Source organism: Sinocyclocheilus rhinocerous, unplaced genomic scaffold, assembly GCF_001515625.1.
Source record: "Sinocyclocheilus rhinocerous isolate Xijiao unplaced genomic scaffold, SAMN03320098_v1.1 scaffold512, whole genome shotgun sequence".
Taxonomy (NCBI): Eukaryota; Metazoa; Chordata; class Actinopteri; order Cypriniformes; family Cyprinidae; genus Sinocyclocheilus; species Sinocyclocheilus rhinocerous.
The window spans coordinates 1,008,345-1,021,622 of NW_015638979.1; the positions used below are offsets into that span (position 1 = coordinate 1,008,345).

At 38.0% G+C, this 13,278-nt stretch overlaps 1 protein-coding gene and 1 long non-coding RNA gene across 2 annotated transcripts in view; both read left to right on the top strand.

Moving 5' to 3' along the window:
• Nucleotides 1–3,173: 3,173 nt before the first annotated feature.
• On the top strand, nt 3,174–4,739 carry LOC107750748 (proline-rich protein 18-like). Its single transcript, XM_016566270.1, has one exon. The coding sequence runs from the start codon at nt 3,290–3,292 to the stop codon at nt 4,052–4,054; it is 765 nt and encodes a 254-aa protein (XP_016421756.1). The 5' UTR covers nt 3,174–3,289; the 3' UTR covers nt 4,055–4,739.
• A 5,904-nt stretch (nt 4,740–10,643) lies between these two features.
• The window catches only part of LOC107750752 (uncharacterized), a 5,402-nt gene continuing 2,767 nt past the window's right edge, over nt 10,644–13,278 (top strand). Inside the window, exon 1 of the long non-coding RNA XR_001641175.1 lies at nt 10,644–10,710. This is a non-coding gene — a long non-coding RNA (uncharacterized LOC107750752). The remainder of the gene's footprint in view (nt 10,711–13,278) is intronic.

The following is a 13,278-nucleotide window of genomic DNA, read 5'->3' on the forward strand; positions in this document are numbered from 1 at the left end:
AAATTTTGAAATGTACCAGGTTTATATATAGGCTATATATAGAGTTGATAAGCAGTTAAATGTGTTGGTTTACACACAAAGAAAAGTGTAAGCTTTTAGTAAGTCCAAGAATAAAATGATTAATTTCCTTAGCATGTTAAATTTGATTTACAGAACTTTTGTGCTGCTTTCTAACAGTTTGGACTTGAATAAAGAGAGAAAACTTGCACTTAACCTTTTCACAGGCATTTTGTTTTCATAGTTAGACAGATATCGTTATGTATCATTATAGAATTGTCTAGCAATATATCGATCATCGCTGTATCGCGGTATTATCGTATCGTGAGCCATGTATCGTGATTCGTATAGTATCGTGAGGTACCCTGCGATTCCCACCCCTAACAGTTAGTAAAAGTACTACAATACCAGGAAGGAAGATCGGGTTGTTGATGTTTGTCTGCCATTCTCGCTCTGTCTGCACAGCGTGCGTGAACGCGCTGATGACGTATCCTGTCTGCGCGAACCGGGTGCGCAGAGGTATGCTAATACATACCTTGACAGGCAGGTAGGAAAGCCAATTAAAATGCTCGGACCGAGTGTTTTGATTGGACGAACATTTCTTGGTCCTACGCCTTCCACAGAATATATAAATACAGATAAATACATTTAGACCACTTAACTTAATGATTACTATCGGGATGTGAAGAGACTTTCAACCAGCATAACAAAAAATGTTTCTGAAGACAATCACCTATTGCACCTTTAAGGGTGAATATGTAATATTTGCATTTATTACGAGCCTTACTTTTTTTAATCTTTCTAAGGCTTTTTTGTTATTTTTATTTTGTGTGTGGCGAATAAATGCTTAATAGATGATATACTGCCAGTGAAAAAAAAAGTGCCTTGTTATTACATGTGATGTTTATGAATGAACTCGATTACTACTCTTCACTTTTGTACAGAAAAAAATGCATTTCTACCAAATATATTAACAAACAATGAGAGAAAAGCCTTTTCGTATGATCCCACACAACAAATGAATAAATGCAATACTCAAAATTTGTTCTTTCATTGCTTTGTGATGTTATTTGAGTGCTTAACCGAGAGTTAACGTGTCAAATGTTATAATCTTCTGACTGATGTGTTCAGAATAATAATGTTGGTTGTTGGAGCCCAGGGCAACTCAGACAGCTGTCTCATCACACACAGAGTCTCTGGAGATCAGCTGATGGTATTCCATCCGTATAACCTGCGCTTTCTTTTTGTGCTTCATCTACAGTATGTTTCTGTTTAATAAACCTAGACCATTGTACAGGTTTGTTCCTTACCTCCGAGTCTCACTTGTTCTTCACATGACCTGATAACCTGGAGCGGCTGGTCTGTTTTTAGACTGCCTAAGCAAGGAGACTGTGGTTCCACAGATGCGGTTTCCATGACAACTGTGGGAGTGCTCCGTTTTCTTGAGCATCCCTCCTCCACAGCACACTTCTATGCACAATGCTGATCACGTGTCAGTAATTACCGTGGTGAGATCGTGGGTATAACTGTCGATAGACCCTCCAGCCTATGGCTGAGAAGATGCTTTAGATTTCACACTCCAAAAAACACAAAGTGAGAATATGTAGGCCATTTCACATCAGGTTGCAAACCATCAGTTTTCATCTTGGTTCATTTTGATTAAGATGAAAGTGTTTTGACTGTAATCTCTGATTTCATTCTGATGGCAATCGTTGGACGTTGTTTGTGAGAATGAAGCTCTCTCTTTGTGTGCTGCTTGATAGTAAGGATAAGCCTATTGATTTTTCCCCTCATTTGGCTGGGGCTGGAACACTTCACAGTGGCTGGGTGACAGAACAACTGTCACTGTGAAATTACAAATTGCTGGAAAGGTGGGGGCGATGGATCAATAACGATGGAAGTTGCTTGTCTTTAGCCTCCTCTGTGCTATGCCAAGGTCACCAAGGAGAAAATATTGACAATCAGCAAAGCAAAAAAGAAAAAGTGCCATCGATTGCATCTGCATTATAGCTGCATTCCAATACATCGCTATTTCAAATCTGTTATCCTGTTCTAATTCTTTAAAGAATAATGGTAATGTGCAGATAATCAGTATCCCAAAACTATTCGGACACTTAAGTGCAAATGAAATATTTCACATTCAGTATTCAATATGACTACCACAAAAAATGTCTTTATAAACTTTATTTTCTTTAAAAAAAAAAGAGCAAAAACCAAGGTTATAGTTAGACATGAATAATAGAAGTAAATGGAGAGCAAAAATGCGGAGCTTAAAATGTAAAAATATACCTATTATGTATTTCTTTTTTATTATTTCTTTTTTTGTTAAAATGTGTGTATTAGCTTAAGCTTTAAATCTATTCTATTCAAGCCAAAATTAAAATAATGAAAAGGTTGGTAAGTGATAGTGATTTTTATTTATTTATTTGACTAAAATCATGTTAAAATAATTGTAATGTTAACGGATTGGCCCCATTCTTATTATTATATTTTTTTTAAGAAGAAAAGAATATGGGGTAACACTTTATTTCGATAGTCCACTTTAGACATTCTATTAACAGTAAGTAACTTTGCAACTACATGTCAACTAGCAGTTAGTAGAGTATTAGTAGACTGTCTGCTTAATATCTTCTAACACTTTCTTTGTCAACATTCTACTAACCCTAAACCTCCCCTAACAGTCTACTCTGAGAGTTAGTAGACATGTAGTTGCAAATTAATGATAATTAGTTGACATGTAGTTACAAAGTTACTTATAGTTAGTAGAATGTCTAAAGTGGACTATCGAAATAAAGTGTAACCGAATATGGTATGGATGCCATTACATTCATAGAAAAGCAATGTTAAACAGACAAACATTTATTTAGAAGCACAATATTTTAAGCAAATATTGTGTTTGGTTTAAATAAAGCTATAGATATAGCTACAGTTTTAAAAAAATCGTGACATTCATGGTTAATGAACTACACAAGTGGTTACGCAGCTAGAACGGTGAGAACACGGCTGTATTATTTTGCATCGTGTGTAATGCAATGAGCTTCCTTTATAGGGTACATTCATAGAGGCACTTGTGTGAGCATGGCTTTGTTGTTTTTATCTTTATGCTGTGACCACGCCCCTTCTGCTCGACACCACATAAAGCCCGCAGATGCCCCGCCCCTTGTCAGTCTAGCAGTGAAATGCGGAGCGCGATGGATTACTGCGTCTAATACCCAAAGATCCGAATGGACGTATTTCTCCCATCATTCACGCACAGATTTCTTCATTATTTCGCGCACCGCTAGCGTTCAAAATGCCTTTCCCACCGATAAACCTGCACTCACGGATATCATCGCCTAGAAAGGAGCTGTTCAGGAAAAAGAAGAGCAGGGACAATGTCGCGCCTCCTCAACCCACGTTCAGTCAAAGGACAGGAGACGACAAGGAATCGGAGAAAGATAAATTATCCACATCGTGGCCATCGGCCAATCTAAAGCAGCAGGGACGAAGCAAGCCGACCAGAGTCCCTCCAGATCACGAGACGGACAGCAAACATTCGTGGTTGAGCGTCCCCAAACCCTTGGCTACCTCATGCGAAAGCGTCCCGCGGTCCAGCTCTGGAGAGTCCAGCCATAAATACGCCTCCAGGAACTCTCTAGCAAAAGAAGGCGGCGAGCAAGAGATCCACTTCTCCCTCAGCCTGACCCCCGAAGCCATCCTGGTCATCCAAAAGCGCAATCTGGAAAAGCAGATGATGGCCAAGCAACAGAAGTGCTGCGCTTCCGCGGACTTGCGACACCGGCGGGTTTTCCCATCCAAGAGAGCTCAGGGCAGCTCCAGTAATAAGAGCTCCGGACCTGTTGCAAAATTGGACGGTTCCAATGACATTAGCACCATTGTGAAGATCTCCCTCCTCAACGACCAGTACAAATATGATGATGTGGAGTACGAGGAGGAGGATGGAGACGTGGACGAGACTGTCATGCGGAAATGTAAAGAGTGGCTCAAAGGTGTGGAGAGTGCTGCTGCTTTTGGGAAAGTGGATAAACTGTCAGCTCTGCCTCATCTTAAAAGCTGATAACCTGAACTAGGCCTACTTCATTCCACAACGAAAGGTCCACTGTGAAGACTTCAGTTCATGAGTTATGTGTCAAACACAAAAGTCACCTAATTTGCTTTTAGAAATAATAATGTTGTTTAAAGGGTCGTTCACACCGAACGCGTTCTTGCGTTGGACGGAGCGCAATGTAATATAGAATATTGAGACGCCTTTGTAAAAGTTGAACTATTTTCACCTGGACAAGTGCGCTTGGTGCATGTGTAGATAGAGCAAGAATTAGGTAAAAACAGCGCAAACGACAAGAAAGAACGCGTCCTGTGTGCATATGTGGCTCTCGCACACAGGACGCGTTCTTGTGTTCGCAAACACCTGAAAAGCGCAACAGCGGACTGTTTTTAACTTGACTGTGCGACTTAAAATCTTGGCACATATACGCACAAGACGCTGAAAAAAACTCAATTGCGTCGCAATGTTTACATTGACCAACAGTTAGACCAAATTAGAGAAGATTTAATGAAAGAAGGCGTTATATGTGAAGTTATTGGAACAGAACGCAGATGTGTTCTAAAAAAAAAAATGATTGTTTTCACCTTGACGCGCCATTTAAACCTAATGGCGCAATTCGCGATGCACTGGCCAAAAACGTCCATATGACGCAGCGCACATAAAGCAACAATAAATAAACATGTCGGACTGAACGCAAGAACACACACACAGCTGTCTTAATGGACTGACTGGAATGTTTTTTTCTGCATTGAGAGGTATTGCTGATCACTCAGAGAATTTTTGCAGGTTACCTTTACGCATTGACTGAGAAGCAGTCGTGTTTTTGCACATTGCTATTGTTTTCACTTTGCTGGGCTGAATGACAGATGTTTGTTTCAATCTGTGGAAGTAATACGGAGAATGAACGGAGACGAGGATGCGAATGTCGACCGCTGAAAGGCATCCAGAGGCCATGGTCCTTCCTTTGTGCCAGAAAACAATAGCCATCAAGGCGACACTGTCTGAAAGCCTTAGAATAGACACTTAATATCTGAGACTTGTTAAAAGTTTGTGTGTAATATGGACTCGGTGACTGTTTGATCGACGAACCAGCCGTGTACAGTATTTATTCTGCAATGTGGAGGTGTGTTTATATGCTGTGTGTTGTTCCAAGTCATTTTTAAGGGTTCTGATAATAAAATCGAAAAGACGTGTTTTTATTATTATTATTATTATTGAAAGATCATCTGTGAACGACCAGTAGCTTTAAAATGGCTATATAGCTTAGGCCCTATTGGTTATATTGGGTATGCGATACAGAATCTTCTCTAGGCCCAAGTGTTACATTGATTTTTATTAACGTTCCAATTCTAGAAATTCTAACATTCTACAATTCTAGGTGTCAATTGTTTACATCTTCAAAACACATGATGAATATGAATATAAAACGGAAACACATAAAAAGCTAGCAAACATTTTATGTGAACGGCAGATCGCGCGTCCTTCCTTTATCTGCCGCTAGACTTTACAAACCTTAAATGGGGAGATTTCTTACAAATATTAATGTAAGTAGGAAAAACTTGAGCACAACGCGCCTACAATGAACAAAGTGAAATGAATGGGCTATAAGCTATCAAAAGGACTGAGGTTGTGAAGCTCGCGCCATGGCAACGACCAATTAAACACAGATCTGAAACTCTTTCTGTGGAGTAGCTGTAACTGTGGAGATGAGTTTAACAACGAAAAATATACTTAGTCTTTCAGAAAATTGCTAATTCTTGAGGTTTAGGAAACTGCGTCGGTCATAACAAATGCACGTACAGCAATTAACACACAACTGTGTTAGCTGTTAGAAAAGCTGTTTGCTTGTGGGGTGCTTCTTCTAATTCAAAGACGCTTAGACGTATAAAAACACTAGTTTGGTTTAGTACCTAATATCGAAAGCTTCAATAACTGGTGAGTCTATTTTTTACTGGATTTATTATTTGATTTGTGTATGGGAATTAAGTGTATTTCCATGTGTAATAACAAAAGACCTTCAAAATGGTGAATCTCGGTTGTTGGCTCTATCCAAAATTACTTTGTTTATATGCATTTTGACTTCATATCAGTTGAGAGCTACAGTATTTATCCTACCATATTTAAGTCAACTGCAAAAAGGTGATTATGGTGAAAACTTAATCAAAGCTAAAACAAATCAAATATGTATTTCTCTGATAGATCTATATGTTGTTGTTTTTTCAACTCAAATGTCAGACAAACAAGCAAAAAGTTCATTTCCGTGTAGTTTGTCAACTACCTTTTTTACATCTTCATAGCATTATGACAATGAAAACTGAAGATATTTATCATGTCAGTTCACTGCCACCTATCCTGGACTCTCCAGAAGAGGTATGTGTGACTAACGCAATGAGCATGCATTATAATTAACAGAATAAAACACTTCTAAGGTGAAGTTTCACAAATGAACCAGGGAAAGGAAAATGTTCTTCTTTTTCCATATACAATAAGACTATTATTTTGTCATCAGTGGACCAAAATAACTAGACACCAACAGTTATAACACTTAATATAATACTAAAATACTTAATAGCATATATGGACATTTCTTTTTAAGATACTCTACAAGTTAGGTAAGTTCTTGGAATGCTACCAATGTCCATAACAAAAAGCAATTAATTAAGGCAGCTTTCTTTGCATTTTGTTTTGTGTGACATACATTAAAAAATGAAAGTGTGTAGAGATTGAAAAAAAAAATCTGATGAATACATTGAATATATCAGGGAAAAACACTAAACCTTAAAAAAAAAAATGTTGCATAACTGTTGTGCACTTTGAGTTCATGTATTGTTCCTTAAGACACACAATCAAGCCACACATTTCTGTGTTTATGTCAGTTCCATCTATGGGGTATATTGCATGGCTTCAAAGTGACTGTAATCATCTTACAACATCTCTGAACCTTATAAAATCCTATTCTTTTGTGTCCTCGTCCTCATCCATGGTAAATAGTAGAAAAGGCCAAGTACAAACGAACAACTTTAGTATTGGTCACCCTGGTTACAACTAGTAACACAGTCCCCAGGTCGGCTTCACAAGTCCTTTTCATTAGTCAAAGGCCCTTATTCTTTCCACAAACATTTGCACATTCATTACCACACTCTGGTACATACTTCAGAGCTTTTTTCTATATTCTGTCCCAATTTACTTGCTCAGGGGGAGCTTACAAGTTGTTATTATGGGGAAAGGGGAAACTAGATAGAAGTGTAACTGGGCTCATGTTTGACCCTATCCATCGTATTTCTCAGTGTCTGACAGTGTGGCGGTTTTAATGGTACGAGAGTGTACTCAGGTACAAGCGGGGACTCCAAATGCAGACAAAACGTTGTAATAAAGATAAAGCAAAACAAGACACTGGAAATACAAGAAACACAGCAAACATACTAAACAAACAAGAACTGGAGCTGAGAACACTAACTAAATGCCAGGGAACGCAACCAAGACCTAAAAAGTACAATGGGACTCACTATATATATAACACCTGGAGACAATGAAAGAACTAATCCATAAATAATCTTCAAATATGACCATGAAACTAAAACAGGAAACTAACAGACCAAAATATCAATATAAAAGTTATAAAAAAAACAGACACAAACCATGACATATGAGTTGGTTCGTAATGAGCCAAGAACATTCAGTGTGTACCGTTCCAGAAATAAATATGAAAAGATGGATATCCAAAAATATCCATCTTTGTCTCCTTGAAAACAATTGTTTTAAAATAGCATTACAAAAGTTGGACATTAGACGTAATGATAAAGAATTATAAATTGGTCAGAATGCTATTTATTGCCAAATAAATCAAAGTAGTAAGTGCTTTAGAGATTGTTAAAATAAATATTGTTTTGTGAACCTAGTGAAATTTGATGGCATGCTCTTTTCGGTTTGAGGTTGTGGCTTCAACACCTTCCACTGCATATAGCAACCTGGTCTTCGAAAGCCATCTTGACAGCTCTAACATATAAATAATTGTTACCCACATTATTTTTAAGAGTGGCTGTGCACAGCTATTAGTAACTTAAATGTGCGAGGCTTCCAGTGTCATCCGCTTCCAGTTATTTTAGCTCTACAAAACAGTCTGTTATGCTGCTTGATTGCAAAAATTGTTTTAAAGGGGTCATATGACGTTGCTAAAAATAACATTATGTTGTGTATTTGGTGTAATGCAATGTGTTTATGCGGTTTAAGGTTCAAAAAACACATTATTTTCCACATACTGTACATTATTGTTGCTCCTCTATGCCCCACCTTTCTGAAACGCGTCGATTTTTACAAAGCTCATCGGTCTGAAAAGCGAGGTGTAATATTTGGGTTGAACTGTTCTGGAACAGTGTTATAAATACAACTTAACCACTGATTTCTAGTTGTATCCTCTTTTGGAAGACCAAACAAAGTAGTTCACAACGAAACACATAGAGTCACACACGGCGGCTAGAGTGAGGAAAAGGTGCTGCTAAAGCACCACTTCCAGTCATCTTTCAAAGACACTTCCTTATTTAACAGACAAGATAACTCTGTGCCCCTTCACCTTCTCTTATTGCTGTGGAAACAAACTGATTGTGTGCTCTCCTCTAATGCTCGTTGTGAACGGCCACAAAGCATCCATTTCCTGAACAGCCCGAGCCATGTAAAATATAGCAACACTGTAAAAAATAAGTGTAATTTTAACTGTAAAATTTTGTAAAAACGCTACGGAAAAAACTGTTAATAGGTTAACAGTAAGTTCCCGTACTATATACAGGGAAAAACTACTTACACAAGAAAAAGGACAGTTAGCTCTCCTATTTGTGTTACTTATTAAAGACATATATGTCTCATACTTTCATTGTTATTGGCTTATTCCTTACTTGATTAGTGTAGACATTTGATAGTGTTTTTCCATGAAGGAAAAAAAAAAAAAATTTTCATTAGCATCTGTTCCCATACATAACTGTAATATGAATGTTCTTAAATGCCATCTGTTTAACATTATTCTATAATTAATTGGTGTCTACAGGACACCAGTTGCATATGTTCTTAAACCTTTGAAACAATGTAAGCTATGCAGTTCACGTCAAACCTTAACCAGTGCTGCACCTTTTTTGTTTGTGCATTCCTTAGTCAGTGGTGCACAGGAAGAGTTGTGTAATAATAAGTGCCCAGCATCATAAGAGGCCAGTATTGCATAAGAAGTGCCAGCAGCAGGAGGGAGTTATCTGTCCTGGACAGTCGCGTATTGAGGTGCTGAGAAATAACAGCCTTATGAAATGGGTTGTTTCTTTAACATTTCTATTGAAGGGGATTTTACTAAGTATTATCAACGCTGATAAGCAAAAGTTTTGTTCAGTGCACTTTGGCGAATTCTCTCAGAAACAACAAAGTGCAGATGTAGGCTACATGCGATGTAAATATAAGAGACTAATTCATAATACACTGCAGACAACATCACTGATTATAACTTATAGCTTTTTTTTAGAGTGCTTACACTCACGCTAGACTGAATTCAGTGATATTCTTTGATAATGTAAATGTTCTTTGCTCGCTGTATAATTTGTTCGTTGTTTGTATAATCGAGGACATGCGGCGTTATAATTAAACTTAAAATGTATTTTTATTAAACGTAATCAGGGTAAATACAAATTCAGTCTTATTGAAATATGTTGGTCATAATATGGTATACTTGCCTAAAACGTTATGATGTGCGTAGTTAATAGATTACATTAGGCTACAGTGGTTTGAGCGTTTTTGACCAGATACTAGAGCGCAATTAAAGAGCTATGCTTATGTGATTGCCGGGGGCCGTCTTGAGAAGCGAGAAAATGGCTCATAAAAAGGACGAGGACTTGAATGGTTTTTACAAGTCGGAATGTAAAATTAAGGTAATATCGCGTGAACATTTCACGTGAAATTCTGCGAGTGTGAGGGGGAGAAGTAGGGACGAGTAAAATACAACAGCACTAGGCTATATTTCTGGTCAGTTTATCAAATAATTAATCACAAAACTATCACAAAAATTAAGTATCTTGGGGATGATCGAGGGGCACAAGGAAAATGTCAGACCCGGCCCTGCGGCGGGGGGTGCAGCAGCACCCTCAGCACCCCTAGTTCCCACGGCCATGGGTGTTCACCATAGCATTTTATACTAACATTGTTTATAATATAATTATAAATTATAATAAAAATAGCTAATTTAATCAGCCTAATCATAGCCTTATAATAACCTTTAAACAATGCATTTAAATGAATGAATGAATGAATGAGGCATTTATATAGCGCTTTATTGTGTATTGCTGTACACCAAAGCGCTTTACAATCATATGGGTGGTCTCTCCTCAACCACCACCAGTGTGCAGCATCCAACTGCATATATAATTATTTATTGGTAGTCATATGCTATATTCTGTATGAATAAAAGAGTTTACTACACTTTCACAAATGAACAAATGATTGTTCTCTTTTGCTCTCCTATGTTCTCATGGTTTCGTTGTCTTTTTCTTACATTCTAGCGCCATCTAGAGACATACTACAGACTACAGCGCTTGAAAGACGTGCTGTCATATCAGCATGCTACATTACTGAGGGGAAAAGTTCAAAGACAAAGACAAGAGATAAAGCTCCATGATTCCAGAGAAGGACATAGAGAACAGGTATACTCTATTTCTAAGATTAAGAATTTCACTTCACCTTGTCAATTTAACACTGAATGAAGCTTCTTGTTCATTCATGAACATAAAACTGAACTTTGATTTTTGTGATATTTAATTTGTGCTCTAAAAATGGTTCCTTCAAGGTTATTGTGCAATTTAGAGATATGTGGGGTGGTCATGGGGTACAGACGAAACACATTGTATCAACTACTCACAGAATATGTGTCAAGGCCTGAACATTTGGGTTAAACTGATGGAGGTCACAACTGCACCTTACATCACAATTAGTAACTGAATAAGAGTACATTCATTAATACTGAGTATGTGAATTAGTGTAACGAGCAAAAGGCCTCATCAGTCTAGTCTTTACGGCTTAGAAAAGGTTCATGAAAGAACCTTAATTATATGCTAGATTTTAAAATGAACCTTTTACCACAACAAAGATTCTAAAAATAACTACCAAATAACCAATGGAACATTTTAGAACCTTTCAGTTCAACATTGAACCTTTTTGATAGTTAGAAGTTCATATTTGCATTTTAAAGTTATTTAAATTATTGAACTCTAAAGGTGCATTCCCTTAAGAGTGTACACCCTCCTGGAATCAGTGACTAATTATTACTAATGTATGTTCATTGAAGCGAGAGAGAGAGAGAGAGAGAGAGAGAGACTAGTGGTTACCGAATCACGCCAGTAGAAGGCAGTGCTGAGAAAACTTTTAGAGAAAGTGTTACATTGTTTTCTGTTGGACCTCTTTATATTTAAAAAACATATATAAGAATTGGAGGACAGAACTCAAAATGTATTGTTTTAATTTAGAATAATTTGTGAAGTAGGTCATTTAGAATTCACTTTTTTCTCTCTCTGAAAGGAACAAACAAGCTTCTTTTTTAAACCTAAAAAAACCTCAGAATCAATCAATTAATCAATCAAATAATAAAAAAAAACAGTTTAGATATAGCCCACTGCTCCCTTGCAGAACTAACCAAACAATGTGACCTTCTGCACGGGATCTAGCTATTAAGTCAGTCTAATTAAATGGAAGCTCTCTTCTGGTTATTATTGTGAATGTTGTTCAGCGGTGTATATTGTAAACCAAACTCACAAGTCAGCCTCAAACTTCCTTTAAAGGGGTCATATGATGTTGCTAAAAAGAACATTATTTTGTGTATTTGGTGTAATGAAATGTACTGTCTTTTTACGCGTTGCTTTGCGCCGCGTAAACATAAAGCCATGTCTGCATTTGTGATCGGAGAAATGACAAACAACAAGCGCTACTCTACACTGCTCAAAACTCGCGTTTGAATCATCAGTGGCAAATCCTTAAAATGAAAACGTACTTACAGACTGTGAGTCAGAACAGCCGGCATTGTAGGCTACTCTACCAGGATCAGGAAACAGTCCTCCATAAAATGTGCTGGACACATCTGAATATTTGGGTTGAACCAGTGGTGTAGTCTACGTGATACGCAGGTATACGCCCTATACCCACTAGGAAAGGTCAAGGATTTGTGTATACCCATTTAAAAAAGCGTGCAGATACGTAACAACATCGTTTTGTGACAGACCTTTCACACGTTCTTTCATAAATTCACCCTGTCTGTGTTGCGAAGCACCGACTTCTTGATAATCACGCTGTGTTTCTTTTGACGACTATTGCTATTGTGCAACTCTTGCGCAGCATTGAGTGTGCAAGCTTGAAATGAATTAATGTGAATCACTAAAGGAGATATGAAATGATTACACTCTTTCAGTGTTTTCGTAAGCCTGCCCCTGAAGCTGCCGCTGCTTCGGGTGACACTGCAAACAGATGACAGGAACGTTAACATTATCGAAACGACAGAAAATGAACCAGATAAGGCTGATATTATCCTACGCGGTACAGAAAACGAGGCTGATGCTATCGTAGCTTTACCTGGTACGTCAAAGTAGCATATACATGTGACCAATCATTTCGCTAGATAGGACCCTTATTCCTCATCTGGGATCGTGTAGAATGCTTTGAAGCTGCACTGAAGCTGCAATTTGGACTTTCCACCCAGTGAACCCCACTGAAGTCCACTATATAGAGAAAAACCCTGGAATGTTTTCCTCAAAAACCTTAATTTCTTTTCGACTGAAGAAAGAAAGACATGAACATCTTGGATGACATGGGGTTGAGTAAATTATGAGGAAATTTTAATTCAGAAGTGAACTAATCCTTTAAGGAGTCCAATATTAATTCGTAATGGGTAGGCTAATTTTTGTTATTGTTCAGAAGGTGCTCCTGATTTTTTTTCTGTGCTCCTATTTATTTATTTTTTTACAAATAAGCAGCACAAGTGCTCCTAAAAATAAAAGTAAGCGTAGAGCCCTGTTTAGTGAGTGTGGTGGCGGGCTTTTGAACGGTGCGGCCGGCGGATTCAACGAAAGAGCGGCTGGCGGGTTTGCGGCAACCACATGTGACGACCCCGGACTGGACTCCGCTTCGTCCACGGTGAAAGCCGATCCGGCGATCCACAGCGCGAAGTTGATGTATTTCCTCAGCGACCAGCACGGATCAGCTCTAGGCATGACGAAGCGGATATC

Bases quoted from the DNA above. Each gene is read 5' to 3' on its own strand.
- LOC107750748 (XM_016566270.1), top strand. From the start codon at position 3,290: ATGCCTTTCCCACCGATAAACCTGCACTCACGGATATCATCGCCTAGA.